We start from the raw sequence: 27,989 nt of genomic DNA, 5'->3' as shown, positions 1-27,989 counted from the left end.
TGAAGGAAAGTGACCACTTCTTCACCCTATGACCAAAGACAGTCACTCCACCAGCAACACAAACACTACATTAAATCCCCTTCCCCAGATTTTTAGGGGGGAAATTCAGTTTTTCTTTTCTTTCTTTTTATTTCCAGTCACCACCCATCACTGGCCACCCTACACTAACGCCCACCCCAACACACACATGCGAGAGAGAGACAGAGAGAGAGCGCGTGCACACACACACACACACACACACACACACCTTACTTGGTCACTCAAAAACCAGCAGACAGCCATTTCCCAAAGCTAAGGAAGAATTTCTTGGGCACTGTATATATCCAGTTGGCTAATAAGAAAATACTTCTCCCTCCAGCCTGGGCCTCGGCTAGTTAAGGGGTGGGAGGGACCGGGGGACGAGTTACTCCGTATTGTATCCACCGTGCTGCGAAGAGCTCCCCTTCACTCGCCCCCCGCCTCCTCCCCGCTCTGGGCAGCCCGAGCCCCGTCCCCCGCGGCCCTTTCTCCCACTCCGGGAGAGGAGGGCGCTGTTCGGGCGGCGAAGGGGAGCCCCCGTGTGTCTAGAAGGCCTCTCCCCACCCCCACCCCGTGTGAGTTTGTACTCCTTGGCATCCTTGCCTGGGTTGGGTGTTGGGGAGCTCAAATTGCAGCTACAAACTGGCTGGCAGCCAGGGGCCGTCTATTTAAAAGCGCCTGCTCGACCGGAGCCCGTAGTCTCTTTGGAAACTTCTGCCGGGGGAAAAAGAGCTAGGAAAGAGCTGCAAAGCGGTGTGGGTTTTTTCCTCTTTTTTTTTTCTTTTCTCTTTTTCCCTCCTTTTCATTACCCCCTCCTCCGTTTGCACCCTGCTTCGGGCTTCACGCAGAACCTGCGAATTTCGAAGAGGTGCTGGCAGAGTGGGAGAAAAGAGGTGTTAGGGGCTTGGATTTGGTCTTTTTTTTTTTTTTTTTTTCTCGATTTCCACATTTTCTCCCCACCCTCGCGGCTGCAGCCGCCGCCTCTTACCTGTTCCGGGGCAGCCACGCGCCGCTGGCAGCTGAGGGTTAGAAAGGAGCCGGGTGTACTTTGAGATTTTAAACAAAAAATTTTTAAGACGAATCTATTTTTCTCCCCCCGCACCCCCTCCTCCACAGCCTCCGAGCTCATTATTCCGGTGGTGGTTTTGGGGTGAACAATTTTTGGCCCCCGCCCCGCAATTCTGACCAGGTCAGGCTTGGGGAGGGGTTGTTTCTCCGGCCTCCGATCCCTCTGCGTGCACCTGGCGCTGCTCTTTTTCCCCTACCTGTTGCAAGTCCATAATCTTTGCAGCTGAGACTTGCTTGCAGGCGCCCCAGCCCTCCATCGCTCCCTACATTTTGCAATTGTCTGGGGGAGGCCACCTGCTCTACCTGCCAGAAATTTTAAAAAGAAAAAACAATTCTCCGCGCGCCCTCTTGGCCCCCTTCTCCCTTCATTCTCGCGCTCCTGCCCCGCCCCAGGTAAAGGGGAGACTCGGAGAAGATGGTGCTCACCGCGGTCCTCCTGCTTCTGGCCGCCTGTGCGGGACCGGCCCAGGGCCTGGGCTCCTTCGTGCACTGTGAGCCCTGCGACGAGAAAGCCCTCTCCATGTGCCCCCCCAGCCCCCTGGGCTGTGAGCTGGTCAAGGAGCCGGGCTGCGGCTGCTGCATGACCTGCGCCCTGGCCGAGGGGCAGTCGTGCGGCGTCTATACTGAGCGCTGCGCCCAGGGGCTGCGCTGCCTCCCCCGGCAGGACGAGGAGAAGCCGCTGCATGCCCTGCTGCACGGCCGCGGGGTTTGCCTCAACGAAAAGAGCTACCGCGAGCAAGCCAAGATCGGTGAGCGCGCTCAGTGTGCCAGGCAGCTACGCGGCGCACGGGCGGGGGACACGGGGGACACTGCGCAGGCTGGCCCGGCGCGCTCTGCCCAGCAAGTGGCTTAGAGCCTGGGTGCAGCCCGGGAGGAGGGCGGGGAGGGTCCTTGCCCCTCGGAATCGGAACCCTGGCCCATCCTGCTACCCGGGGTTACGGTCTAGCCGAGGCTCTCCCTGTTTTCGCTCCTTCTCCTCGCTCCTGCCCACACCTCCTCCACCCCACCCCTCCCCCCTCGACTAAACACTGACTCTAAGATCCTCCTATTCAGTCTCTAGGTCCAAATCCCCAGGTACTCAATCTCCAGTCCGAAAATGTACACCTTACATTATTAACTCCCTCTCCACCACCCCCATCTACCCAATATGTTGTGGGGTGGGTTTGTTGTTGTTGTTGTTGTTTTTCCTGAACTTGAAAAAAAAATGTCTTTTGTTAAAATATTGCTTTCACTGGGGACCTGGAAAGAGAGAGGCGTCACCGGTCTTCTGTGGTAATTCCACCTTTGTCCTTCCCAGCCCCCTACCCCACCCCCCAGTCCCTCCTTGACGTTTCTATTCTCCTACCCCACCAGACACACACGCACACTCACATGCACACATAACACACGCACGCACCCTTGGTAGCTAATGCCTTTTGGGTGGGGACTTCGATGCCCCTCCCACGTGCACACCCATTGCTCTTGACTTGATCGGATTGACTGTGGTCAATTATACAACATACTGAAATGCAAAATACCGTTTTTCCTCCCTGGAAGGGAAAGATTACTTTAGCCAAGCTCAGAGGCGGCGGGAAGGTGGGGAGGCGGTAAGTGGGGGAGGGCGGGAGTGATGGAAAGGGATAAGAAGGAAGGGTTTGGTGTTCCAGGGCTGGTGTTTGTCCCCGAATCTAACTCCTTTTCCCGTGCCCCAATTCAGATTTTACCTAGGAAGAAAGGTGGATACAGGGTTGGGAAGCCAGAAGAGACATGAAATTCAGACATCCCAGCTTCCCCGCCAGTGCTAATCGCCCACTCTCCCGCGCTGCCCCTCAAGCTCTCAAACCAGATCACAAGTGGGCGTGGTGTAAATGGAAGAGGGGCCCTGGAAACTCAGAATGCAAAATCAAGGGGGCGGAGACGGAAAAGCCACGCTCCCGGAGCCTCCCCTCCGCCTCCAAGTAGCCCCGCCTCCGGGTTGCCCCGCCCCCAAAGTCTCAGTGCCAGGAGTCTAGGGTTTAAAAGGTTGACAGAGCTACTTGTTCAATCAGAACAGTTCTGCGCCCCTTAGACTGGGTTTCCTTTTGGAAAGTTACTTGATCTTACATTTTTAGCAAGAGTGTAATGAACTCTACACAAAAGTCTGGGTTCTGAGACGTCGTTATTGGTCTTCTCCCAAAGGGGTTCAGACTTGGCTAAATAATGTTTATTCTGTGTGGTATTTTATTACTGGGACAATGCTCTTCTTCCCTCCTATCCCCTTCCATTACGAGCACCCCAACATGAGTTTTCTTAACTGCAAACTACAGACACTGTCATGTAGGAAAGGAGTGCGCTGGCGCTTGAGAAGAGGCAGGAGACCTTTCCTGGGTTCGACCCGGATGCCCACAAACCCTGCAGGTTTTGCCTGTCGCTGGAGGCCGTCCCTCCAGCTTTGCAAGAGGTAGTCTTTCTCCAGATTGCAGCCTGCAAAAAGCGAGAGAGAGCAACGTGCAGGCCCCGGAGGCCCCAGAGGCCGGTTTGTGAAGTTATTTTTATTAAGAGCCACTTTTCAAAGGCGGTCCCCCTCGCCTTCATCTTGTGGGATGTGGATTTGGAAAAGCTTAGCACGGGGGGGGGGGGGCGGGGGGGAGTATGAATCGATTTTCTGGCTTGGAAGCGAGCGCTCTGGGTAACAATCCGGTCACATCGAAAGCATGCAAGGTATCGCTCAGCCGCATTCTGGCCCCATTTTTATTTGCCCAACCGTGTGGTTGCTGTGATGTGGTTGGTGTGGAGGGTGCCCGCGCGCGCAGTTGCTGGGAGAGCAAATGGGCGCATCCAACTTTCCAGTTCAACCCAACACACACACACACACACACACACACACACACACACACGCTTTTGTCCCAAGCAAGATGCCTTTTAGACTTTTCAGCAGCCCCTTCCTCAGCCCCCACCTTCAAGGTGCCTCTGGACCAACACGGAGCAGCCTTCCTCCCCCTCCCCCATCCCCATCCCAATCCCTCTGGAGGACCCCACCCGCCTAAAGCAGGTGCCTAACCCACTGTACTCGCTGGATGGCTGCCCTTGACCGGTGGCCGGAGTTGACGCCTTCCTCCCAGACAGATGGGATGGGGGTGGGCTCTCCTGGCTAGAGCTTTTCATCTCGAAAACCACTGGGTGGGTCCCCCAAATGTTGGAGATGGTGCAGCGACGGTACTTAAAGAGAGCTCAACGAACAGAGAGAGGGAGGAGAATGTCAGCTCCTTTAGCCAAAATTACTGCCCCCCCGACACTCCACCACCACTCCTCCCTACCGATACCAGCAGTGCGCACTTGGATTTGCCCCAGATTTAGATACAGACATAGATGATAATATACATATTCACATATATCAAAAAATATACATATAGAGAGAGATATAGATTTAGGGTCTTTTTCCAACCAAAACAACAAAAAAAAGTGCATTTCTAGAATCAGAAATGGGGAGCTGAGGAGAGCGAGATGGCAGGCAGCCAAAGCTTCTGGGAGGAAGAGCGGAGGGCGGGAGGGGACTGGTGTTTTGCTGGGCGCGTTGCTGAGCAACGGGAGAGGGAGTCCGCCCGCGAGCTTGGTGCTGGGAGTGCTCCGGGCCCTGCATTTTATTCTGGCCAGTTCAGAGGCAAAGATAGATATAGAAACAGAGGGCAGTGTGTGAGGGCTAGAGGGAGGCGGGAGACAGGAGTTATTTATTGGACCAAGCTCAATAAATATGGGTGAGCTGGGTCGAGTCAAGGAAGGATCGAGCTTTGCTCTGGGCATTGTTTGGAGAAGGAGCCTTGTGGCTTTACTGGCGCACATACTTGCCCGGGTCTGGAAGATCTCTCTTGTGCCTGTGAGACATTAAGTTTGGGATACAGGGAGAAGTGGGTTCTGGGTTTCAGTTCTGTCATTTAGAAATAAGAGAGGAAGAAAAGAAAATATGCTTCTGGGAAAGAAAGAAAAATTACCTAAATAAAAATGAATTCAGCCTTTGCTTCTTTGAGGGGTTTGGCCCTCCATCACCCTGGCTTCCATTCCCAGCCTGGTCCAAATGCCATGTTGAAATCAAGTTCCAGGGTTAGGTTTATTGGCCAAATTTTTGTCTGGGTTGAACAACATCATGCAAAACTGAAGGAGACAGATTCCTTTCCCACCCGTATCCCCTCCCTTTGAAACAAGTCTTTGAGAGGCTGGCTGTGCCCTGAGCCAACCAAAATGGGAGCTGGGAAGACAAGAGAGGGTGCTTTTAACTTGACTTTTCTTGCCTTCCCCCTCCCCTCCGTTCCCCCTCTTTCTTCTTTGTCAGCTCAGACTGGAAGAGCAAGCACAGTTGGCCACAGTGAGAGCTCATTTTCTTTCCACTTCTCCCCCTACCCTCCCCACCTCCACCCTGACCCCTTTCTTATCCCTCCCTCCCATCCCACCCCCTTCTCCATCCCTCAACTCCAAGGCCTTCCCCTGAGGGCTTGAGTTTTAACTTGGAGCAGCTGTGCGTTGGTCCTGGGGCTGGGATTGGATTTGAGCAGGCAGGTGGGCTTGCAGCTGCAGAGGGAGGGCCAGGCTGACCCAGGAGCCAGAGGTCACCATGAGGGTTACAGCAAAGGGCATGGGAGCAGGAATCCCAGCAGAAACCCTGGTCCCCTTAATGGGGAGTGGTGGGGGGGGGGGGGCGGTGAGGGGGAAGGTGCTAACAGGAAAAGAAGGTGATTTTTGTTATCTAAAGTTTTTACTTTGTACCTGAGCAGTGTCTTTGAAACTGAGTTATTTAATGTATGGAAAATAAAATTTTGGAGAAGGGACCACCACACTCCAGGTCTATTGCCTCCAGAAATTGGAAGAACACCGTAAACAGACCAGGTACCAAAGAGGTCCCACTGGAAGCAGAAGTGAAGAGGGCGGAGGCTGTTTGGTGGGGTTTTGGTTGAGATTTTGTTTTGCATTTTTACTATGGTAGGTCCAAAAGTTGCAATCCCCAGAGACCATCCTTCAAGTGTAATCTGGACATATGTTTTCCAAAACAATAAGATTGATTACATATCTGCAGGAAGAAATAAGCAAATAAACAAAAAAAAGCCACTTCTAAGCTTCTGGTCCCCTCTCCCCATATCCACAGAATCCCCCGTTCTTGTTTCAAGCTCCAATTCTTGCCATAATTTCTGTTATGATGTCTTTTTTTTATTCCTTCTTAAATATAAATCTAGAGAAGTGACTGGAAATCTCTATGAGAGGCAAAGTGGCCTTTCCTGCCTGGCCACTCAGCTTAGCTAGGTCCGAGAAGCTCTCCAGGAATTGTCTGGGTGTTGGCCAAAGAATGCTACAGCTGGAAGGAACCTGCAGTGATCATGGCATCATGGCAGTCAAGGCCCTCATTTTACAGATGAGGACGCTGAAGCCCAAAGTGCAAGTCACTAGCCCAGAATTAGGTGCAGCGTTAGAGGCAGAGCCAGGGCTAGAACTCAGCCTTAGAATTCTGTTGAGCCTAGGCCTCCGTTCCGCTCTCCCTGGCTTTCTTCCTTAAGTCACTAGGGCTCTGGCCTGAGTCTGGTCTAACCTGCAATGAGGTCTTTGGCAAATATCACCCGAGGCTGTCATCCCATAGCTCGGGGGGTGGGGGGGGTGTGGAGGGGACGGGGGGAGCTGGGGGGGGGGCGGGTTGTGAAGATGAAATAAGAGCTCAGAACTGGGAGTGCTCCATTTGAGGGGAAGAAGTGAAGTGGCCCCAAAGTGGAGAAGGCAGTACCCCTTTATTTTCAATCCCTCCCCGTTCCGTCCCTTTTTCTGCACGGTCTTGCAAGCAAGGCTGGCTTAAGCCAGTGGTTTGGGATGGGGGCAAGGAGGGTAGTGTGTTCAGCCCAGACTTCAGGTCCATGTGCCAAACCTCATTTCCTGAATGACAGGGAGCTGTCCTCATGCGGGCAGGCAAGCAGGCAGGCCCTCGCTGCCCCTTGGCTAGGCAGCGGTCCACAGTCTCTAAGGAGCCCACGGCACGGAAGTGGCCAGCTTCCCATGGCAACCAGCCTCCACCAGCACGGGCTTGCATGGAGCGGGGCAGTAAGATGATGAGATCTGAGCTCGGGTGGGGTGGGATGAGGGTGAGGGAGTGATCGGGGGATTTGCGCATGAGAAGAAAAGAGAGAAAACCATATGCCACAAAAGTTGATAAGGAAGAGAGAGAAAAGGTCACCGGGTTTTTGAACATAGTCAGGTATGTGGGAGCTCTTTCAGAAAGAGGAGAGGAAGCCCTCCAGATTACAGCTGGGGGCCTCACGTTGACCTGAGGAACTGCTGAGAGCCATCCTCATACATCCCGGATGCTGGGGCAGCTCCTCCTTTGGGGGTTTCTTAAGAAGGAGGCAGATAAGATAAGGCTGTCTTCCCAATAGATTAGACCAGCTGTCCCCAACCTTTCTGGCACCAGGGACCGGTTTTGTGGAAGACAATTTTTCTACAGATCGGAAGCAGGGGTGAGGGGGAATGGTCCAGGCGGTAATGTCAGTGATGGGGAGAAGCAGATGAAGCTTTGCTTGCTCACTGCTCACCTCCTGCTGTGCGACCCGGTTCCTAACAGGCCAGGGACCAATATCGGTCTGCGGCCTGGGGACTGGGGACCCCTGGCTTAGACCACCAGGTGAGCCCTGGGGGGGTGTTTTAAAATAAATAGGTTATCTTATTTTTGATCCCTCCCCTAAACCATCAGAGATCAGCCCTTCTCTTACCAAATCCTGAAGCAAAACCCAGATTGAATTTGCACTCAGAACCTAGCCTCATATGACCTCTGCTGGTTTGCAGAGATGTTTTACATGGGCCCCTATTATCCCGAACTGTGTAGATTGTACCATTACAGCTGTCCCGGGCATACTGCTCCCCCGTCTCCCTGTCACCTCAGTGAAGATGGCTCTCATTCCAGACCCTTTAGAACAGCACTGTCCAATTGAAATATAATACAAGCCACATACATATGTAATTTCAAACTTTCTAAGAGTCATTTTTTTTAAAAAAAAAGGTAAAAAGAAACAGGTGAAATTAATTTTAACTGTATGTTTTAACTCAACATACCCAAAATATTATAATTTCCACATATACTCAAAGTAAGCAATTATAATGAGATATTTTACGTTCTTTCATATTAAGTCTTTGAAATCTGAAGTGTATTTTACATTTACAGCACATCTCAATTCAAACACCAAATTTTCATTGGAAATACTTGATCTGTATTTTTAGTTTTCATAAGATTTACAGTTGAAAAAGTAGATTCATATACCTGAGTTGCCCTAAATATACTCAAAAGTTTTCCAATAACCAAGGATATTTTTAAATTTAAATTAATTTAAATGAAACAAATCTTAAAATTCAGTCCCACTAGCCACATTTCAAGTGCCAAAAGCCACATATAGCTAGTGGCCACCAAACTGGACAGGGCAGAGGCCACCAGCAAGCCCCTCCCACACCTGAGAAGGGAACTACTGTCTCTGCTCTCCTCCTGCCCCGAAAAAGTCAAAAAGGAAAAGAGTCTGAGCTTTAATTGCCAAACAGGACAGACTCCCTTGTTTGACCCCTAGCAAGTCTCTCTTCTTAGGGGGACCAGGGTTGGGAGGGGGAAAAAAAAAAAGTGTTCAAACCATCTGCTCCCTGCCGCCCCCTTCTGGTCATACAGGACTTTTCAGGGAATTTGGCTACTTAATTGTGCTGTTCTGAATGGGCCGTGATGAGTCACCAGTGGGAGTGTGGCCAGGTCAGAGAAATGGTCCCTCACTTCCTCCCTCTCCTCATCTCCCCTTCCCCCATTCAAAGACTGCTCCCCACCTCATCCCTCCATTACCTTCTGGTTTGGGGTGTATATAGGGACGAGATAGAGACGTTTCTACTGAGCATGCTCTACCTTCCCCAGGTCTAGAGAGATACTGGATGGCTGGAGATACTCATCTTGGGAGTTGTACATAAGTGTGTATCTCTTATGTGTAAATTTATCACCAGCTGCCGCCCAGGGATCAAGAAATGTGTGCCAGAGTCATGGCCCTGAATCCTAGTTTGTCCCCAGGGGGAAAAAAATGAGGAGGATCCTTCCTTTACTGTGGAGGATGTGTGAGTGGGACCCCAGCCTTTCATTCTGGGGAAGTGCCGCCAACTTGACACCTGCCATGTCTACACTGTGGAAAGGTGGTAGGTCACCTTTTCTCTCTCCATCTTTAGGGGAAAAGACCTAGTGCCTTAATGCAGCATGAAGGAATGGGATTAGACAAAGGACAAACTCCCAGGCTGAGTTCTCTAAGTGGGAACCTGTTCTCAGAAGTGCTTGGGCAAAGCCCCTCTCACCTGAGGTTGGCAATCAGACTCCCCAGAGACGAAGGTAGATCCATCACTTCCCAGCAGACCTTTCTTCAGTCCAAGGCGCCTGAGATCTTGTGATCTACAGGTAGACACCTGTCAGCCACATATCACAGCAACCAGAGTTTTAGTTGATGATGGGAACAAGGGAGGTGGGAGGCAACAGAGACCTACAAAGGCAGAGACCTACGCTGAGAGTTCATTAGCACGTAGCAGCTCATAGAATCCTCACAACCCTATGGAGAAGGGGCTGTTGTCATCCTCCCCATAACTCAGATGAGAAAACTAAGGCAAGGAGAGGAGAGGAAGCAACTAAGAGAGGTCAAAGTACACCTGCACCAGGATTTATTGAACCACGGTTAGCAGCCCCATCTTCCTCCCAAGAAGGGTGACTGAAGGTCAAGGGCTGGTAGTCCGGCTCCTGACTCGGTTTCTTTGCTTTGCTCTACAATGTCTTTATTTCTCTGCTCAGGATAGAGATGTTACATACCCACGTTGGTTTTCCTGGCCTGAAATGGCGGGGGGCTGTAAAGGAGCTCAGGGGGCTAAGCCTGTTGCTCTCACTGGCCAGTCACTAACTCTCTGAATCTGCTCCCCGCCTCTGCCATGTACCCCAGGTCAGCAAGACTCCCCTCCAGTGTCTTTTTGCAACTCCTCCCTTCTTGCAACTGGTTCCTTAGGATGACAGTCGTTTGGGTTTCTTTTCGTCTTGGGAAGTCAGTGCTCCTTCCCTTCTCAGCCCATAACTCAGGTGAAGAAGAGCCCAGAACATGCATGTCTGTTACTAACCACAGAGGAAAAGAAAACAGAGTCTTCCAAGAGAGACTGGGGCAAGGCAGGCACTGGTCAGGGATGTTATGGATAGGAGCGGGGACGGTGCAGCTCCCCTGGAAGGCTCTGCGGCCCTCCCTACCGCCCCGTCCCCTTTTTCTTTATGCAAAGGCACACACAGTGTAATTGAGTCTCTTGGCATCTGCAGCTGGGAAATGGTCAAACTTCAGGAAACTGAGACATGTCTCACATTTTTTTAAACAGTGAGCAGCTGATCTAGCATTTTCGCAGAAGTCTTGTGTGTAGCAAAGAGCAGGAGGCTGCAGGTTGGCTGGGAAACAAGGCCAAGTGGAGAGGAGGCACGGAGAATCCAGCCATACCCAGGCACGGATCAGTGCCCTCGGACGGGCTGCCCAGGGGAATTTTCTGCAGTGATGGAAGTGTCGTCAATCTGCGCTGTCCAACACAGTAGCCACTGGCCACATGTGGCTATTGAGCACCAGAAATGTGGTTGGAGCAACTGAGAAGCTGAGTTTGTAATTTGATTTAATATTTATTCATTTCAACTGTATTGGACAGCACAGTCTTAGATCAAAGAAGCCCAGTAAATCCAGGGGACCCTACTTCTTCCCGCTCCTGTGAGGCTCACCTCCCTGCCGCCTTGTTCCCTCTGCAGCAGTTCCTGTGTTTAAAGGCAGGTGCATGGGTGACATGACCCCTCAGGGTATCCACTGAGCTCTAACATGCCGCAGCTGGCATTACAGAACTACTCCTAGACCCCCTGCGCTCTGTCTCGTGAGCAGATTCACACGTCTCTCCATTTAAAGATTACTTCTTGAAGACCATATGCTGGAGAGACCAAGATAAATGACAAAGTTCTCCCCTTAAGAAGTTTACTGTTTGAATTCCACAGAGGGAGCTAGAATGAGAGGCAGTGGAAACCCAGCTCCACTTTTCATTCCTTGTAGAGAGATTCTGGGTGAACCCCTCTTGTCTTCTGGCTAGGAAAAGAGACTGGTCCCAGGTCCAAGTGGCCTGGCAAAGCCCCACATCTCTCCAGAGCTGCGAATTCCAACTACACCTCAGCTTCTTCAATTTCTGTAGGCAAAGTCACAATATCTGGCCCACCCATTTTCTCTAAGTTTGATTATGAGGTCAAGATAGTGTGGGAAACAACCACCAGGCTGGGCCCGGGCTGTTAATGGTGCCAAGGTAGGACTAAGAGCCCTAGGGTGGAAGGTTCGATTGCAGGAAGCAGAAGGTCCCCAGCTGGACCCGCCCCATCGCTGGGCTCGGGGAGCAGGTGGGATGAGAAGGCTTCTTAAGAGCAAGTGCCTGGTCCTGCCGCTAAAGCATCCTGCCCCTGCAGGAGAACTACAGTGAGAGGGCGGGTTGGAGACAGTGGTGGGGCTGGGGGAGGGAGCACGCATTGGCACTTGTGCCGTGAGGAGCAGTGCCCACCCTGGGACGCCTCTGGGTCCACACTGGCTGGGCCTGCACCCAGACACGCTCAAGGTTCACTGGGGGAATTCCCTGGTGGTCCAGTGGTTAAGACTCGGCACTTTCACTGCTGGGGCCCTGGTTCAATCCCTGGTTGGGGAACTAAGATCCCACAAGCTTCATGGCGTGGCCGAAAAAAAAAAAGGTTCACTGGGACATGAGGATGGCACAGTCCTCAAGCAGGTTTTCGTGTTGCCCTGGGGAGTGCCTCAGCGAATGTTGCTGCATCCGTGTGAATGCGCAGCGCCTTATGAATGAAGGAGAAACTGAGTTGCCCACCCTAACACGGCAGGGGCTGGGACCATCAGAGACCCCGGGTGGCAGGACTGAGGGCAGAACAGAGCAGGGAATCAGATAGTTATCCAAAGATAAATATCGGGACAATATGAGAACCCTTGCTTCCTTAGTCGTTGGATAGATCATGGAGTTAAAGGGCCCTACCTCAACAGCTTCCCAGAGGAGGGAACAGTAGTGAACATTCCATTGCCCACTCTCTGCAGAATCCTTTCAAAATAACATCTAGAGATAGGAAGGGAGGTCCTAGATCTGTTTCCCTTCTTTCCCTGACTGTGTTTCAGGTGCAGATTAAAGAAACAGCAGGGGGTTACACACTGATAGCATTGCCCCCGCCCCACACCTGCCTTCTCCACCCTGGCCCCTGGTGGGTCCTTCCCAGTCCGTGCATGTCCATCTCCCTGACTCTTTCCGTGCATGCTGCAGACACACAAAGAGGGGAGGATTGGGGTGGTTGTCAGAGAAGTAGGAGAGGGAGGCACACAAATTCCAGATTTTAAAATTGTTTACAGTCCCTACAAGGAAGCGCCACGGACGTGTTCTGCGGCCATCGGTCTCCTCTGCCACCTACCGGCCGTATGGAGGTATTGATATGCTGGTCGACTGGGTTCCAGAACCTACTGCATTGCTAAGTTCCCTAGATTGCTATTCACGTGCAGGGCAACTTCACCAGGAAGTCCTCCCTTATATCCCACCTAAATCCCTTCCGCAAACTTGCTCCATTTTCTTTGGATGAAACAGCTCAGGAGCTGCCAGTCTACTTGTGCCTGCTTGGTTTATCTAAAACTTAAACCCTTCCAAAATTGCAAGCCTATTTATGACTCAGCTACAAAGCAGCTGAGTAGGGCTAGTTGGCTCTGGCATCCCAGCTCCAGTCTTACTTTCCAGCCCTTTAATCTTCATGGCTCTGCCCTGGCTCCGCTCCAAGTTTCCGCTGTCTCTCTGGAGCCTACAGGTGACCACAAGACCCTGATTAGTATCTTTGATACTCGACTCTCCCGCTGCCTAAGTAATAGGTCCCATGGGGTTAAGTGGCACCGAAACCCGGGAGGCGCATCAAAACTTAAGTCTGCCCTTCAGAAACAGCCAAAGAGACTGCAAACTGGGGAGGGTATGCCCTCAGGAACCCGGCCTCGGTGAGGCCAGGGGAAGGACAGAGGGTTTGCAAAAGTCCTTTGAGTTCCTTAAAGAAGGCACAGGAATCTACATGTATCATCCTTGCTTAGTCTCAAAGCTAACATTTTTGGACAAAAGACCAAGAGAGGTCAAAGTAAATTGCCCCAAAGTTTCTTGAACCATTGTTAACTGCCCTATCCTCCTCCCGGGAAGGGTGACTCAAGGTTAAGGGCAGCCACAGCACTTGTCAAAGATCCTAAACTATGAAGAACCTTGAGAAGGGCTGCTGACGCTGGGCAGGGTGGGCAGTAGCCAGTGTACTTCCACGGCCACCAACGCCAGACAGAGAAGCTCCGGAGAGAAGGTGAAACGGCATCTGGAGGATCACACCCTCTGACCAAAGGGACAGGGGGCCCCCAAAACAGGTGACCAGAAGAAGATGGGTGGCACTCCCACCCCAGATAGCTTTAAGAGCCAGAAAGAGCACCACTGGGATGGGTGCGTGTACTTGTGGACACAGGGATGGCCTATTGGAGGGATTCGGGGAGCTGGACCAGCCAGCCACTGGGAGTAAGCAGCTCCGGGGACCTCTCCCGGTGAAGAGCCCAGATCCGCAGGTGCCCCTGAGGACAGTCTGCTGGCCCTCTGGGCCAGGCCAGAGCAGCCCCCAAAGGAGATGCTCATCCTTCCTCCATACATCCCACACCCAGCCCTCTCGCCCTCCTCCCCTCCCTTCATCTGGTTACAGTCTTGATCGGGGAAGGCGTGTGGCCATGCACACCCAGAATGCTCCCAGCCTTTCAGTGGCAACCATCTCTTGCCCTCTCCCCTCCCCCACTGCTCAAGTGGGGATCAGAGTGCTTGGGGATGCCCAGAGAGTCTGAGTGAAGAGTCAAGTCACTCAGTAAGATGTGACGGGGCAATGGTTTGCTTTTCCTCTCCTCACCCCCTCCCTCAAGACCTGGGCCTCAGGTTTGGGCCTGAATTACTAGATAACAGAGCCCTAATCTTTCACTTTGCACAGAGTCCCCCAAATCAGCTTGCTCCGCCCTGCATCCCACCCCCATCCTAGCTAATCCCACAACCAGGAAAAGTTGGTTTATGCCAAAAATATCACTGTTAGCTAATCTCCAGAAGGCTCCATTCCACCTGCCAGGTGCATCACCTTGTTGATTTATCATCCCAGTGGGTTGTGATAGAGTCAGAGCACAGGGCAGGACATGGTGGGAAGAGGGAGTGAAAGGCCAGAAGGGCACAGGGACCCTGGGACTTTGTTCAGGGAGAGCCTGCCCACCGCTTTGTCATTTGCTTTCTCACACCTTCTTCTCCAGAAACTACTTCCCTTCCTCTCCTGTGGATAAATACCCAAATCAGCTCACCACCCAGAACACTGCAAACCTCTGGAGGCTTCTTTAGGGTGGGGAACTTCCCTGCCAGGGCCTTAAAGACTGGATACCTATTTGATTAAATCTGACAAATCCCGAGCCCAGAGACAAACAGGTGCTTGGGTGCTTCCTACCACCTGCCATGCTGACCAGGTTAGACCAGGCCTCCAAATACCTCTCTTAACACACACCTGGAACTTCCCCCGGGCTGAAATTTCCTGCCCCGGGGACACCAAACAGTGTCTTCTCACAGAACTGCTCCCTCCCTGCACCTCTCCTCGTCCCCACCTCCAGATTCCTCTCCTTCTATTTCCCAACCCATGCCTTGCCATCTCGGCTCCTGGGTAGCCCAGGGTGGACAATAGGATTTTTCTTCAGTCTGTTTGAGTTATTCAGGGTCACCTCCAAGCCCTATTTTCTTTTTCTAGAATTTGAAAAGAAAAGAGGGCAGTGAAGACAGGGTTCCCTGCCCGCACCCACCCTGCCCTACACCTGCTCTCACCCTGGGCATCCTTCCCATGCTCTGCCCACCTGGGAAAAGCAATCGAAGACCTCCTGCCCTGGGTCTGTCTAGGCTGGTGGGATCAGGGATCTGAGAGGAGGGACCCAGAGGAGGGTGCCTGTGACATGAGAATTTCATGGAAATCTGTGAACCAAGAAAAGGCCGGGGAGGGGGGGGGTGGAATTAACAGATCAACAAATAAATGAACAAAGTTCTAGTTCTTTAAAGGTCATAAGTCAGCTAAATATAGACTGTCACCAAGTCACTGCTATATATAACCGCTCCACCCGCAGCCAGCAGTCTGCCTCTCTTGGCCTGGAGCTGAGTTATGTCCCAGCCTCCCAGGGCGCAGAGCCAGCTCTGAGCAGGAAGCAAGGCCCCGGGCTTCCATGTGCCCCCCAGGCGCCGGCACTGATCCCCTCCAGACCCCACATTTCTGGCTCTCCCGCATCCCCTCCTCCTGTTCCTCCTGGTGGCCCCCACCACCCTGCCAGTCCAGACACCCCAGGACCCTCCTGCCCTTGGTTTCCCGGGTCCAGATATATCTCAACTCCAGCAGTTCCGAAAACACCAAAAGGATGGACTTGGCCTGTTGTCCACGTTCTGGCCATCGCCTATTTCCCCCTGACAGCCTAGATCTTCAGATTGTGTTCTGACATCGCAGCCCCACCTCCGGCCACCACCCCATCTACTTAGCCAGCCCCCCAGCAAGCAAGCCCCTTCCCACAGCCCTCGCCCTCCCCGTCCCCAGAGTATCCTCTCCCTCCTGTCCGACTTCCCCTCCTGTGTCAGCTTGACTTTTCTAACACTCTCCTACTCCATGAAGTCGCCCTAGATTTCCCACCACTTATACGAGCGTTGACTCGTGCCCTGGTTCTCATCTCCCTGCTTTCCCCAGTTTGGACGATTCCAGGAGGGCAGAGAGCACGTCTCCTCACCCAAGTCCTGCGAGCCTTGGGCTCTGCACGGTTGGGCCTCAGCCCTCACAGGCTTATCCTCCGCCCCCTTCTCCCTGCAGAACGAGACTCCCGCGAGCACGAGGAGCCGACCACCTCCGAGATGGCGGAGGAGACCTACTCGCCCAAGATCTTCCGACCCAAGCACACCCGCATCTCCGAGCTGAAGGCCGAGGCCGTGAAGAAGGACCGCAGAAAGAAGCTGACCCAGTCCAAGTTCGTGGGGGGAGCCGAGAACACCGCCCACCCCCGGGTCATCTCTGCACCTGAGATGAGACAGGAATCTGAGCAGGTGAGTCTCAAGGATCCTCTCCCCATCCCCCTCTGCATCCACACCCCGCAGCCTCCGCCACCACCCCACCCCGCGTCTAAATGAGCGTGCGTGGCAGCACTGTGTACGCCCAGGGGGCGCGGCAGGTGAGGCGGAGGGAGAACTCGGGGGGCCGCTATTTGGCACAAAAGGTGGTGACTCTCCGTACAGACCCTTTACCACGCCCCCCATACCCCAGCCACGCTTTCTGCACGTCCTGGGGGTTCCCGCGGGTCCTGCCACGCCTCTCACTCCTCCTGTCCGCACACAGGGTCCCTGCCGCAGGCACATGGAGGCTTCCCTTCAGGAGCTCAAAGCCAGCCCGCGCATGGTGCCCCGCGCCGTGTACCTGCCCAACTGTGACCGCAAAGGATTCTACAAGAGAAAGCAGGTACGCCCCGTGCCAAGCCCCAAGTTCAGGGCACTTGCCAGAAACCTGCACCTCTAAATGCCTGGATTTCTGTCATTAACAACACTTTGTCCCAAACCTCCAAAATCCTTGCACCCATCACAATCGTGATTGTCCCCATTCCCTCCTACACTATAATCTACTGACGTTTTAATGATTCACCTTACGTACATGAATTCATCTAAAAAGGAAACTTTCTATCACTGCGTCACATCACACATTGGATGTGTTATTTTCTGATAGGCACACGTAAATATATACATATATATGACTCTAAAACATGTTTTAACCACATGCCACCTGAAATCATTTAGTGTCCCATTCACAGCCAGGCTACCCTTTGGGCAAGCCTACTGCTGGTTAAGCAGTCATCTGAGCCCGTTAAGGAGTACACATTACCTTAGGGTAGTGATCTCAGACTTCCTGGGACATCAGTATCACACTGAGGTCTTGTTAAAACACTGATTGCTGGTCCCACTCCAGAGTTTCTGATAGTAGGTGTCGGGCAGACTCTGAGAATTTGCATTTCTAACAAATGCCCCCCCAAATGACTCTAATGAGGGCACCCCTCCTCTAAGTTAGGAGTCAAGAACCAGACGGCGTTGGGTGAGTGCTTGGCTCTCCTGTTTACTAGCTGTGTCCTCTTACCCCAGTTAGTTAATGTCTCTGCCTCCAGTTTCTCATGTAAGAAGGAGAATAATTGTACCTATTATTCTCACATGATTATGAGGAATAATGGACTAATCTTTAGAAAGTACTTAGAACAGTACCTACAATATAGTAAGTGTTAAGCGGTGTCTTGTATGTGATACAGCTATACAAGTGATGCCTTCTATTATTACTATTATTTAACAATTTAATTTATCATCATTTTCATCATCATGATCATTATCAGGTTATATCATTCTCTGGAAAATACCAAGTTGGAGGACCCTGAATGGGTGACATAAAAGAAAGTCATAGGAGCTAGCCAAGGGCAGACTGCCTAAATCAGCACTTTTCCCCCCCGTCCGCCCATGCAATGTGGACACCAGAGCCCCCAGGGTTGGGTACCACTCCCTCAACTCTCCGGGGGTGAGGATCTGTCTTGAGGCAGGGAGGATGAAGGGCCAGGCAGGAGCAGAGCCTTAGGGTACAGCCATCCTCACTGCCTGTCACTCTCCCACCCCAGTGCAAGCCTTCCCGTGGCCGCAAACGTGGCATCTGCTGGTGCGTGGACAAGTACGGGATGAAGCTGCCAGGCATGGAGTATGTGGACGGGGACTTTCAGTGCCACACCTTCGACAGCAGCAATGTTGAGTGACGCGTCCCCTCCCCATCTTTCCCTCACCCCATCCCACCCCCCAGCCCCGACTCCAGCCAGCGCCTCCCTCCACCCCAGGACGCCACTCATTTCATCTCATTTAAGGGAAGAAAATACATATATCTATCTATTTGAAGAAACTGAGGACCTCGGAATCTCTGGCAAGGTCTCAACTTTGAAAATGGCAACAACGGAGATGCACAAAGCTAAGGAGACACCCCCCCCCCCCCTTTAAAAAAGGTTTTCTTTTTGAGGCAAGTTGAATGAACAGGGAGGGCAAGAGAGGAAGAACAAGAGAAAGAAAAGGGAGGGAAGCAGATGTGTGTGAGAGAGGGGAGGATGTGTAGTCATGAGAAGGAAAAGCAGAGCGTGGGCCGGAAGCAGCCACCTTTATGTCCAGCCCTGGCCCGAGGTGGGGAGCCGTTTGGGCAGGAGCAGGTGCAGCCCCAGGTGTGGCCTTCGATGACACACTTGGAATTTGCCCAGTTTGGATGGGTCACAGGGGGAGAAAGGAAAAGACAACAGGCGTCAGTGCCTCTCCTGGATCAATCTCCCCCTGCAGCCAGCAGCTTGCACGGCTCGACCGGTCCTTCCTCTCCTACCACCCCGACACTGTGTTCTCTCTCCCTCAAATTTACAAAACCTAAAATGCATTCCATTCCTCTCAACACAAAGCAAATTCATAACTGAGGGATATTAGGTAGGTAGGTGTTCCTAAGTGGATCCATGAGTATGAAGTATGTGTGCATATTTCACTCCCCCTGCAGACTTTGAGAAATCAATCCACACCCCAACAGTGGGAAGATGGGTTCTTCCAGGGCGGCTAAAACTACGCGCTGAATGAAGCCTGTAGTTTCAGCCCTTCATTGCATCCAGTTCGCAGCTAGCACAGCCTTTGTGGGGGAGGATAGGCTGAAAAAAAAAAAAAGTGGGCTTGTATTTATCTACAAGGCTCCGTATAGTCATATATAGGCATATAAATCTATTTTCTTTATTTTTTTCTTTCTTCCTTCCTTTCTGTCAAAGGTTTGCATTAACTTTTCCAAGTAGTTCCTCTGGGGGCATTGAAGAGCATCCTTATTTTGGGAAACCAAGAAAACCCATCTTCTTGTAATACAACCCATAATGCCTGCCTCCCATGAGCAGCGGCAAACTCAACCCTTTGTGGGACACAGTGTTGGATTTTTTTCGTGATTTCCCATGTGTGTGTCTTCATGTACCACCAAGCCAGGTGGATGAGCACACCCAGAGGTGCACCCACCAAGCTCCCCAGGACATCCCATTCACCTTTAGACCCTTGGGAAGTCACTGTCTCTGGACTCCCACACCCAGTGAACCCAACAGGTCCAAGTTTGACCCCCTGGTCCTGCCCAGCCTTTTTGTTCCATATGGACAGAGCCTGCCTTTGGAAAGCCTCTTTCAGCCTTCATGCTGGCAGAGCAGGAGAGAGACTGAAATGAGAGACGGCAAAGAGGGAGATGGAAGTGAAAGGTTTAAATATGGGGAAACAGTAAAAGTGATTGTTCAGGCCAGAGTAGATGAAGTGAGGGGCAGAGAGCTGGAGAGACAGGGGGCTGACTGTCCCGTTCTACCTTTGGAGCGAAGCGACAGAAAAGGGAGCAAAGCCAAGAAACACTTCCCTGGGTCCCCACCTGATAATCCCTCTGGAATGTAAGGCGAAGGAGAGAGGAAGATGGGGGAACAGGTTGTAAGAGAGAAATGTGCTTAATCCAGGCCTTGGAGCCGGGGAAGGTGGGTAACTTTCGATAGGTTCTAGACTGTAGCGGCTGGGCAGGAACAAGGATCGGTAGAGACCAGCCGTAGTTTGGAAGGGACAAGCCTGTGTGCTCACCTGCCCACCTTCACCCTGCAATAGGGGACTGAGGCCAGAGAGGGTTTCAAGCTCTTCATCCACTCTGGCCAGTTCTGGCTTCCGTCCTGGGGTGGAAGATGGCAGAAAGGCCCAGGACAAGCGGGGAATGTGTGTTTTGGGGGTACTGTCATTTGGCAGCCAGATTCTGAACCAAGAAAAATCCCATCCCCCACGGACTCCCCCCAACAAATGGGTGGCCCTGGGGCTGCCCTCTGAGGATGGAGATTGCCGGCCAGGAGAAGGGGCTTGGACATGGCAAAGGAGACCCTTTCTCGCTGTGAACGCAGCTTTCTCCACTCTTTCCTGATGACATGACGCCGTGGAGACCACACCAGCATCTAACTTGGGGATGGTGAAGAGGGACAGCTAAGGAGCAAAAACGTTTCAGCTAGTGGAAAGCCTGCAGCTCTGGAACTTGGGGGGATGTCTCTTGCTCCCCCGGACAGGACGGTTGGCTGGGATGGAAGAGGCAGTCGATCTTCGTAGGACAAAGGGCCTGATGGGGATGGCGGCCGTGAGGACTTCCTTGACCTGCGTGCCCCATCTCTCTGCGCAACTGTCCCCAAACCCCCGATTCACATTTCAACGTCTTAGGCCAGTATCGTCAGACTTTCCCACTTCACTGTTCTTTCCGCCCATTCTTTCTTTGGATCTTGATCAGTTGTCTACCTGAGATCTGCCGAGTGGATACTGGGGGGTCATTCCCCCTAAGAAAAGACTGACCAGGGATTTGCAGACCTCTCCCCACCCAGCAAGGCCTGGACCTGGTTCCTGGTTACTGAGAGGGGCTGTCTTTTCCTCTTGCTGTTTACTGGACTTTGAAGGGGCCTCTGCTCCTTCCATGGGCTCTTTGCCGTCAGCCGTAAGGTGGGGGATTAGGACCTGCTTTAACGCCACCCGTCTCTTCAGGCCTCCAAAGCTCATGCCGACTAACCCAAACCTGTGAGTCTCTCTCTAGTGCTTGCAGGGGGGACGGGAAGGGGATTCTGGTCAGCTGGCCACTCCCTAGAGGATGCTGGACCTTCAGATAGAGGGAGGTCTGGCCTGAGCCCAGGGTGGGAGCCCATGGGGAGGGAGTCACTGAGGAAGGTGAGCCCTCCCCTGGGCGAGGTGGCGGGAAGGCAGGTGTGGCGAGCTGCCAGCTGTGAAGTCCCGGAGCAGGGACCTTCTTGACCCCAGGCTGCCTGTTGGCCACTGTCTGCTCACCCAGAGGCCTTAAGCTCCAGGTTTTCTATGGCCTCAAGTCTAAATGTTGGCCCACTGCGCCAACAGGAGGTCTCTCCCCATCCGCCCTTGACTCATGCCTCGCTCTGGCAGTGAAGACCTGTGTCCCCCTCTGCTGCCAGGTCACTTAGGGAGGCCTAGCCAGGACTGATTCCCCCTGCCCCTAGAGCTGCCCCATGCACCAGGGCAAAGCAGGGCATCTGGGACGGAAGAGACTCGAAAGTTTCTCAGACAGCCAGGCCTGGACAGACAGGCCTGGAGACATTTAGCCCCCCACACGGGGGAGGATGGGAGGCCCTGTGTGGTCCCACCCCTTGTCCCCTCGCCCATTTTCCCATCACCACCTCTGTGGTCTCCATGGTAACCCAGCAGGGCCAACCTCCTCTGGGGAGGCGGGCCTGGACCACCACTCTCCCACTGCCCAGCTCGTCAGCAGCCACAGGGCTACCAAGCAACTGCCAAGCCCGCCTCCAGGTGGGGCAGTGCCCCCCCTCCATCCGCTCAGCCCCCAAGAGGGCACCAGCTCAGATGGGAATTGCAGAGAGGAGTGGGGCAAGGAGAAGCAACCCTCTGGTCTCGGAGGGGACAGATTTGGCTTCCAAGAGAAAGGAGGCTCTATTTTGAGAGGTAGTGGGCCAAGGGAACGGAGGTTACCAACCAGCAACCTGGGCGTTGTACTGTCTTTATTTTTAAAACCACTAAAGTGCAAGACTTATTTTGCACTATTCTCTACTTTTTTTTTTTTCTCATAGGCTTTTGGTGTCTTTTTTTAAACATACTTTCTTGGTTTTCTAATGGAGTATATAGTTTAGCCATTTCCACAGACTCTGGCCTCCTCTCTTTAACTTTTTTTGGATGGGAGAAAGGGGAGGTGAGGGGGGTCAGCCGCCCTGCACCCGTTCACCCCACCTCTCTGGTCCTCGGCCACCAGCCTGAGTCCCGGACCGTCCACCACCAGCATCACACAGTAGCCCACACGGATAGACAGTTGTCAGACAAGATTCCTTCAGATTCCGAGTTGCCTACCGGTTTGTTTGTTTTTTAGACAGCAATAACCACAGCACATATTACTGTAGTTCTTTATAATTTGACATACATACATACCATAGCGCTATTCTCTCCTCTTTTTTTGTTTTCAACTTTTTTTTTTTTAATAAATGCTCATAATCTTTACTGGTGAAAAGGATGAAAAAAATAAACCAACAAACAAAACCTGTTTGTGGAAAAAAAAAAAAGAAAAAGCGGGGGGAAAAAATCACCTGAATGTGGAAGAGCTCGCCTCCTGTTTAGTGTTTTGTACGTAAGGAAATAAAAAATGAAAAAAACAAAAAAAACAAAACAAAAAACCTGAGGATCTCACGTTTTATTAAAAAAGTGAAGATTGCTGTATACTATTTATTCAACTTATAATTTATGTTACTCCTTGATCTTTGTCTTTTGTCATGACAAAGCATTTATTTAATAAAGTTATGCATTCAGTTAGCCTGCGTCAGCTTCCTCCGAGGGTCCAGGGAAGGTAGGCGAAGGGAGAGAGAGGACAGAGGGAAGGAGAGAGGACCAGGTGGAGGCAAAACCAGGGCCTGCTCCCTCCAGAGGGGCCCCCAGACCCAAACCCAGGTGCCCCCTTCTCCATCTCTCCAAAACCCTTTCAGTGAGTTCACTACACAAGGCGCTTAGGAGGGAGGGTGGTCCTGCAGCTCCAGCAGCTGTTATCACTAGGACTATTATCATTTTTACCATCTAATCTCAGCTCCTGCTGCTAAAGAAAGTGATCTTAATCAACTCCTAAGCAAATGATGGGTCTCTTCTCCTCAGAGAGGACTTTAAGGAAGGCATTGCTAGAATGTTCCTCTCAAGCTCTTAACTCCTGGGAACCTCTGGCAGAGGTGAATCCTACCTCCTGCTCCTGCCCAGCACCCCGTTGCCATTTCCGCCCACTGAAGAGGAAAGTTATGAAATGGCTAGTAACTCTGATTTCAATCCTCCAGCGGCGTAAGGACCGCCATTCCTACACTGTCCTACCATCCACCCTTCCTTCCTCCGGCCCCTTCTCCTCATCTGTCTCCATGTCCCCTCTTTATCTGCGAGCCCACAGCAGGGCACTGCCCTCCATGCATCCCCCTGACCACCCCCAACAAGGGCCTCCGTCCATGGGCACAGCAGGGGGACGGAGTTGGGGGCATCTCCACTCTGCCCGACCCGGACCCCCCGGTGCCCTGCCCCGTCCGAGTCACATGTCAAGCAGAGACATTGGGAGTGTCCCTGCCTGGCAAGGGGCTGGCCTGTCATTGGGCATGTGTCCTTCGGAAGCATCACTGAAGCTCTCTTCCCTGAGACCACTGGGCCCGTGCACAGCTTTGCAGACGTGCAGCCGTTCAGCCAGAGCCCGGCAGTGGTGGCAGAGATGGAAGGTGTGACAGCTGCACTGGGAGGCCAGAGAGGGACCGGCCTTCCTCACTTTCCTGGGCAGGGGTGCTGATGAGTTGTGTTGGGCAGGGACAGGAAGAGCAGCGTGCAGGAAGGCCGTGCGGCCCAGGTCAGGCCACATGGCATCACCTGACCCGGGACTGTCTCCTGGCCTCTCCATTGGCAGCTGCTCATCCACGTACTGCCGGGGCGGGCGGGGGGTGGGGGGTGGTGCAGGGCGGGAGTGGGCCAGGATTCCTCTCAGACTTACTCCCCCTTCAGGGCCCATGCCACCCCCGGGCCCACTCCACCATGCCCCCTACTCCTACAGCCCTCACCTCCGGACATCCCGCTCAGCTACCCACATCATTTGGGATCTGGCTCCGGGCTGCTGTGCTCCTGGTGCCACGCCTCCCTGTACAGTTCATCATCGGGACCCATAGCACGTTGCTGACCACATGTTCACCCGGGGGCCTTGTGAGCCGGTAGGACTGGGCTGGGGCCTGGGGTCTGCTGTGTCCCACCCTCACCCCCAGCTTTGGCAGCTGGTCCAAGGCCACACTCTTAGAAACACTCTCAACTCCACGGTCTCACCTCCATCCACTGAAGCCCTTCTCTGAGCCTGGGTACCCTCAAGGGTTCCGCATGGAAAATCTGAAGATCCCCCTCTCCTATTCCAAGCACAGTCAGCTATTCCAGTGAGAGAAATGGAGTGAGGGCGCTGCAATGTCAGCGTTTTACTCAGTGGAGAACGAGAGCCTTTGGTCTCCCCTATTCTGCTGTTCGATTCATCAACCCTCCCTGGCTCTTCCCTGGGGATCCTGGAGCCCATGGCTCCACTGTTAGCATCTACTTGTCTGGGTGTCACCTGCCCTGCAGCCCCTCGGCCCTGGATAAACCTCCCCTTGTCACTCCTGCACAGCCCCCTGAGCCCTGCTGGAGAAAGTCCCAGCATCGTGTGGGCTGACACCACCACAGAATCCCCAACCTCCAAATCCTGCCTGGGGAACCTCCCACATTCCCCAACGCACTCTCACACTCCTCATCCTGCCTTCTCGCTATCACAGAAAACCAAGACCCGCCTCTGAGGACGTCCTATCTTCTCCTCCCAACCCCTATGGAGTCAACCTCTCTCATGTTCTCTCCCACCTCCCCCATCAGTCCTCCTCTGTTTCCAAGGGACAGTCCCCTTCCTTCTCTCTCCCTGCCCGCTGCTCCCCATCTCCCCCATCAACAGTCCCCTCTCCTGCTGTTTAGGCAACAGAGGAGAGGGAGAGAAGGGGATGGATAGGAAAAGTACCTTGTGTTTAGAGCTGATGGGAATTGTTCATTAACTGGATGTCGGGATGAGGGGAAAGTCGAGGATATCTTCTCCACTCAAAGTCCCCCAGACAACTCAAGTTCAACGTGTCCAAAACTGAACTCGTACTGTAAGCTCAGGTACTTCACCTGTCTTATTTCACTTTATATCTTAAAAGCACCAGTTCAAAACCACAAACAAAATTTGAACTCATCTTCCCTCTTAAACTCTCCCCTCTTCATCTCCCCTCTCCTCCTCCTCTCCATCTCTCTCCTCCCTTTGCTCTCTCAGAGAATGGCATCTACCCAATTGCCAAACCCAGCCCTCCTTTACCCCCAACGTCTAATTAAGTCCCCAAATCTTAGGAATAAGCTACATCGTTGACAGCTCTCCGATCTGACCGTTCTCAACACCTGCCCTGCCCGGTTCAGACCACGCTCACTTCTCACCTGGATCACTATAGTTTCTTCCTGCTGGGACCTTCCATCCCCACCTGTGTCCTCCATGCTAGACATCGCAGCCAGAGTTCACTTTGTAAAACACGCCAGTCATGTCATCCTCTGCCTAAATTCCTTCCTTGACTCTTGAGAGCGTTCGGTCTAAAATCCTTCATCAAGACACCCAAGGTCCTTCCTGGCGGGCCCTCCTAGCCCTGCACCTTCCATACCATAGGCAACCTCAACCATCGGCAGGTCTCCACGTTCATTGTGTAGCTCATGCTGGTCCCTCTGTCTGAACCCCACCACACATGCGTGCACACACACACACACACACACCACGCCTTTCCCCAAATTCCTATTTCCTCCTTATAGCTCTGTCCTTACACGCCTCCTGAGACAATTGTTCCTCCTAATTGCACCAGGCATACCTCCGTTACATGGATGCTTCCCTCTACTAGAATGTCAGCCCCTTCAGGACAGGGACCATAATCTTTTTCACCTTCATATCCTAAAACCCTAACACTGAGCCCAGGATACAATACTAACTGCCTGTAGGCAGCACTTATTATACGACAGAAATGAGTTTATATTCTCAAAGCAATTCTTTGAGAGAGAAATTATCTCAACATTTAAGGATGAAAACAAATAAGGTTCAGAGGTTAGAAATGTGTCCAAAGTCACATAAGTAGCAGCCTCCAAATTCTGTGCCAAGACTGCCTTACCTCCAAGCCCATGCTCTCAACTATCCCATCACATGTAGCTAGTACTCCAGACACATCTGACAAATGCAGTCGCCACAGCGGTGATTCTCCACGTTCGGAGGGCATAAGAATAGGCAACCTAGGATAGATCCCGTTGTTCGCAAGTTCAACAAGCATCCCCAGTTGATTCATTCTGGACTCCTGGGACCGCCTCTTAAGCAAATGACACTTTGAGACAGTGTAAACTCAGTTTCCCATGCTGCCACACAGTGGCAGTATAGCCGCAGTGTTTGTCAACTGCCCGTCCTGAACTAAAATTTAAACCGTTCCAGAAGGTGAGCAATCAGCTTGACATCTTCAAGATCCCTGCCCAGCCAACCATCATCCCACATGGATGCAATTAAGCTTTCCCTCAGAAAAGGTTTCTAGGTCACAGTATACATCAGTCAGTGCGGTTCCTGTAGCTAGAGCCACAGCAGAAGTGCTGCTCACATACCCGTAAAATCCACCTCTTCAGAGGGTTTAGAGTACAAGGAGGCTGCAGGCAAGTGACATGGAAATGGGCAGGGAGACTGTGGCATCCTCAGGAGTACGCTGCAAAAATATTACAGAAAGGACCCAAGTGAGTTAGCAACCTTGGGGCATGGGGGCTGGCATGAGGGCTGACCCCAGCAGTGGCCCCATGATAATAACCCCTTTCATTTGGTACACTCCTGTAGTTCTCAAAGCACATTCACACCTATTGTCTCACATTAATAACCACCCTGTTATCAATTGGGTGATATTAGATATCAACCCTGTTGAGGCTGAAACCATCCCCATTAAACAGATGAGGAAAACTGAGGCTCAGAGAAGGCGAGTAACATAGATCCAGGGCAATGGAATAGTAAGGGACCGAATTCAAACCCAGGTGTTCTGACTTCAGTATTCATTGCCTTACTCCTTGGCTTTGCACTAGAACCTTAATTAATCAATTAATGTTAAAAAAAAAAAAAAGAGAGAGAGAAAAAACGCCTGCAGTCCACTCCAGACCTATCAGATCAGAATTCCTGATGGTGGGGCATCAGCGTCAGCGTGAAAATTTTTTTTAGTGCCCCAGTCAATTCAAACGTTAGCCAAGTTGAAAATCACTGCCCTTGCTGGGAAAGCCAGCACGGCTGCCCTACCCAGGACAGCAGCCACCAGCTGCCGACTACAGCTGAGGGGATGGGAGAGGGGTGGTGGGAACACCCATCAGTAGATGAAAGAAAATTCGTGTAGGGACTGGTGACCCACAGGCTGCAGATCCAACCAGCGCCCAAAGCCCTCCAGGCTCTCCCCGAGCATCCGCCCTGCTTCCGCCCACAGGGGGCAGTGTAACTCAGGGCTGAGCAGTGTCCCCACTCTGGAGTTAGGGGCCCCAGCCCTGGGCAATGGAGGTTGGGCACTTCCAGGGACCATTTCCGCATCTGTGAAGTGGAGCTAATAATAGCACCTCATTTGTGGATTCATGATGATTAACTGAATTAATGCACTTCCGGAGCGGCCAGCCACTAGCTACTGGCCCAGCCTAGATAATCTGAATGGGGATGTCTGCTTTGGGGGACCTGCTTTCCTTCTTCAAGGAGTGAAACTCATCTCACCCCTGGTCCGGGCCCCAGGTATCCCTCTGCCTCTCCTGAGATGCTGAATGGACGGTCAGGAGGGAGGTGGATCAGGCGAAGCTGCCTCCGGTCCCCTCCTCCATGGCAGGAAGGGGTCAGATGCCACAGAAGAGGGGTGGCACCGTGAAAGATGGGGCCAATGGGGCCGTGTGTGGACAGCGGGTCTGAAAGCACTGAGCACTCCTTCCCCCATGGCCCCCCGCAAAGTGAGGAGCCCCCTGGAATTGGCCGGGGTTGAAGGGGCTAACAGAACCAAGCGGGCAGAGCTCTCACACAGAATCGTGCTTCAGAAATAGGGCCCACTTCTGTGCCTGGTTCCCTAGTCCCTCGGCATTGGTCAACACGTGCTATTCTGGGGCCAGACAGCTCCTCGGGCCCATCGGCGAGCAGGCCTGGATTCTCAGAGGTCACAGCAGACCCACTCCTTTTCCTTGGGGGCTGAGTAGATGTCTCCCTCTGGGCAAGG

General features: G+C 52.6%; 1 protein-coding gene across 1 annotated transcript; it reads left to right on the top strand.

The window, feature by feature from the left end:
* Positions 1 to 752: 752 nt before the first annotated feature.
* Positions 753 to 22,515, top strand: IGFBP5 (insulin like growth factor binding protein 5). Its single transcript, XM_036857388.1, has 5 exons — positions 753 to 773; positions 1,480 to 1,835; positions 15,977 to 16,206; positions 16,496 to 16,615; positions 17,805 to 22,515. The coding sequence occupies exons 2-5, from the start codon at positions 1,502 to 1,504 to the stop codon at positions 17,934 to 17,936; spliced, it is 816 nt and encodes a 271-aa protein (XP_036713283.1). The 5' UTR covers positions 753 to 773; positions 1,480 to 1,501; the 3' UTR covers positions 17,937 to 22,515.
* Positions 22,516 to 27,989: the final 5,474 nt, after the last annotated feature.

The sequence above is a fragment of the Balaenoptera musculus genome, chromosome 7, assembly GCF_009873245.2.
Source record: "Balaenoptera musculus isolate JJ_BM4_2016_0621 chromosome 7, mBalMus1.pri.v3, whole genome shotgun sequence".
NCBI lineage: Eukaryota > Metazoa > Chordata > Mammalia > Artiodactyla > Balaenopteridae > Balaenoptera > Balaenoptera musculus.
Note: the sequence above shows the minus strand (reverse complement) of the source record. Positions and strands in the feature narration are given on the sequence as shown.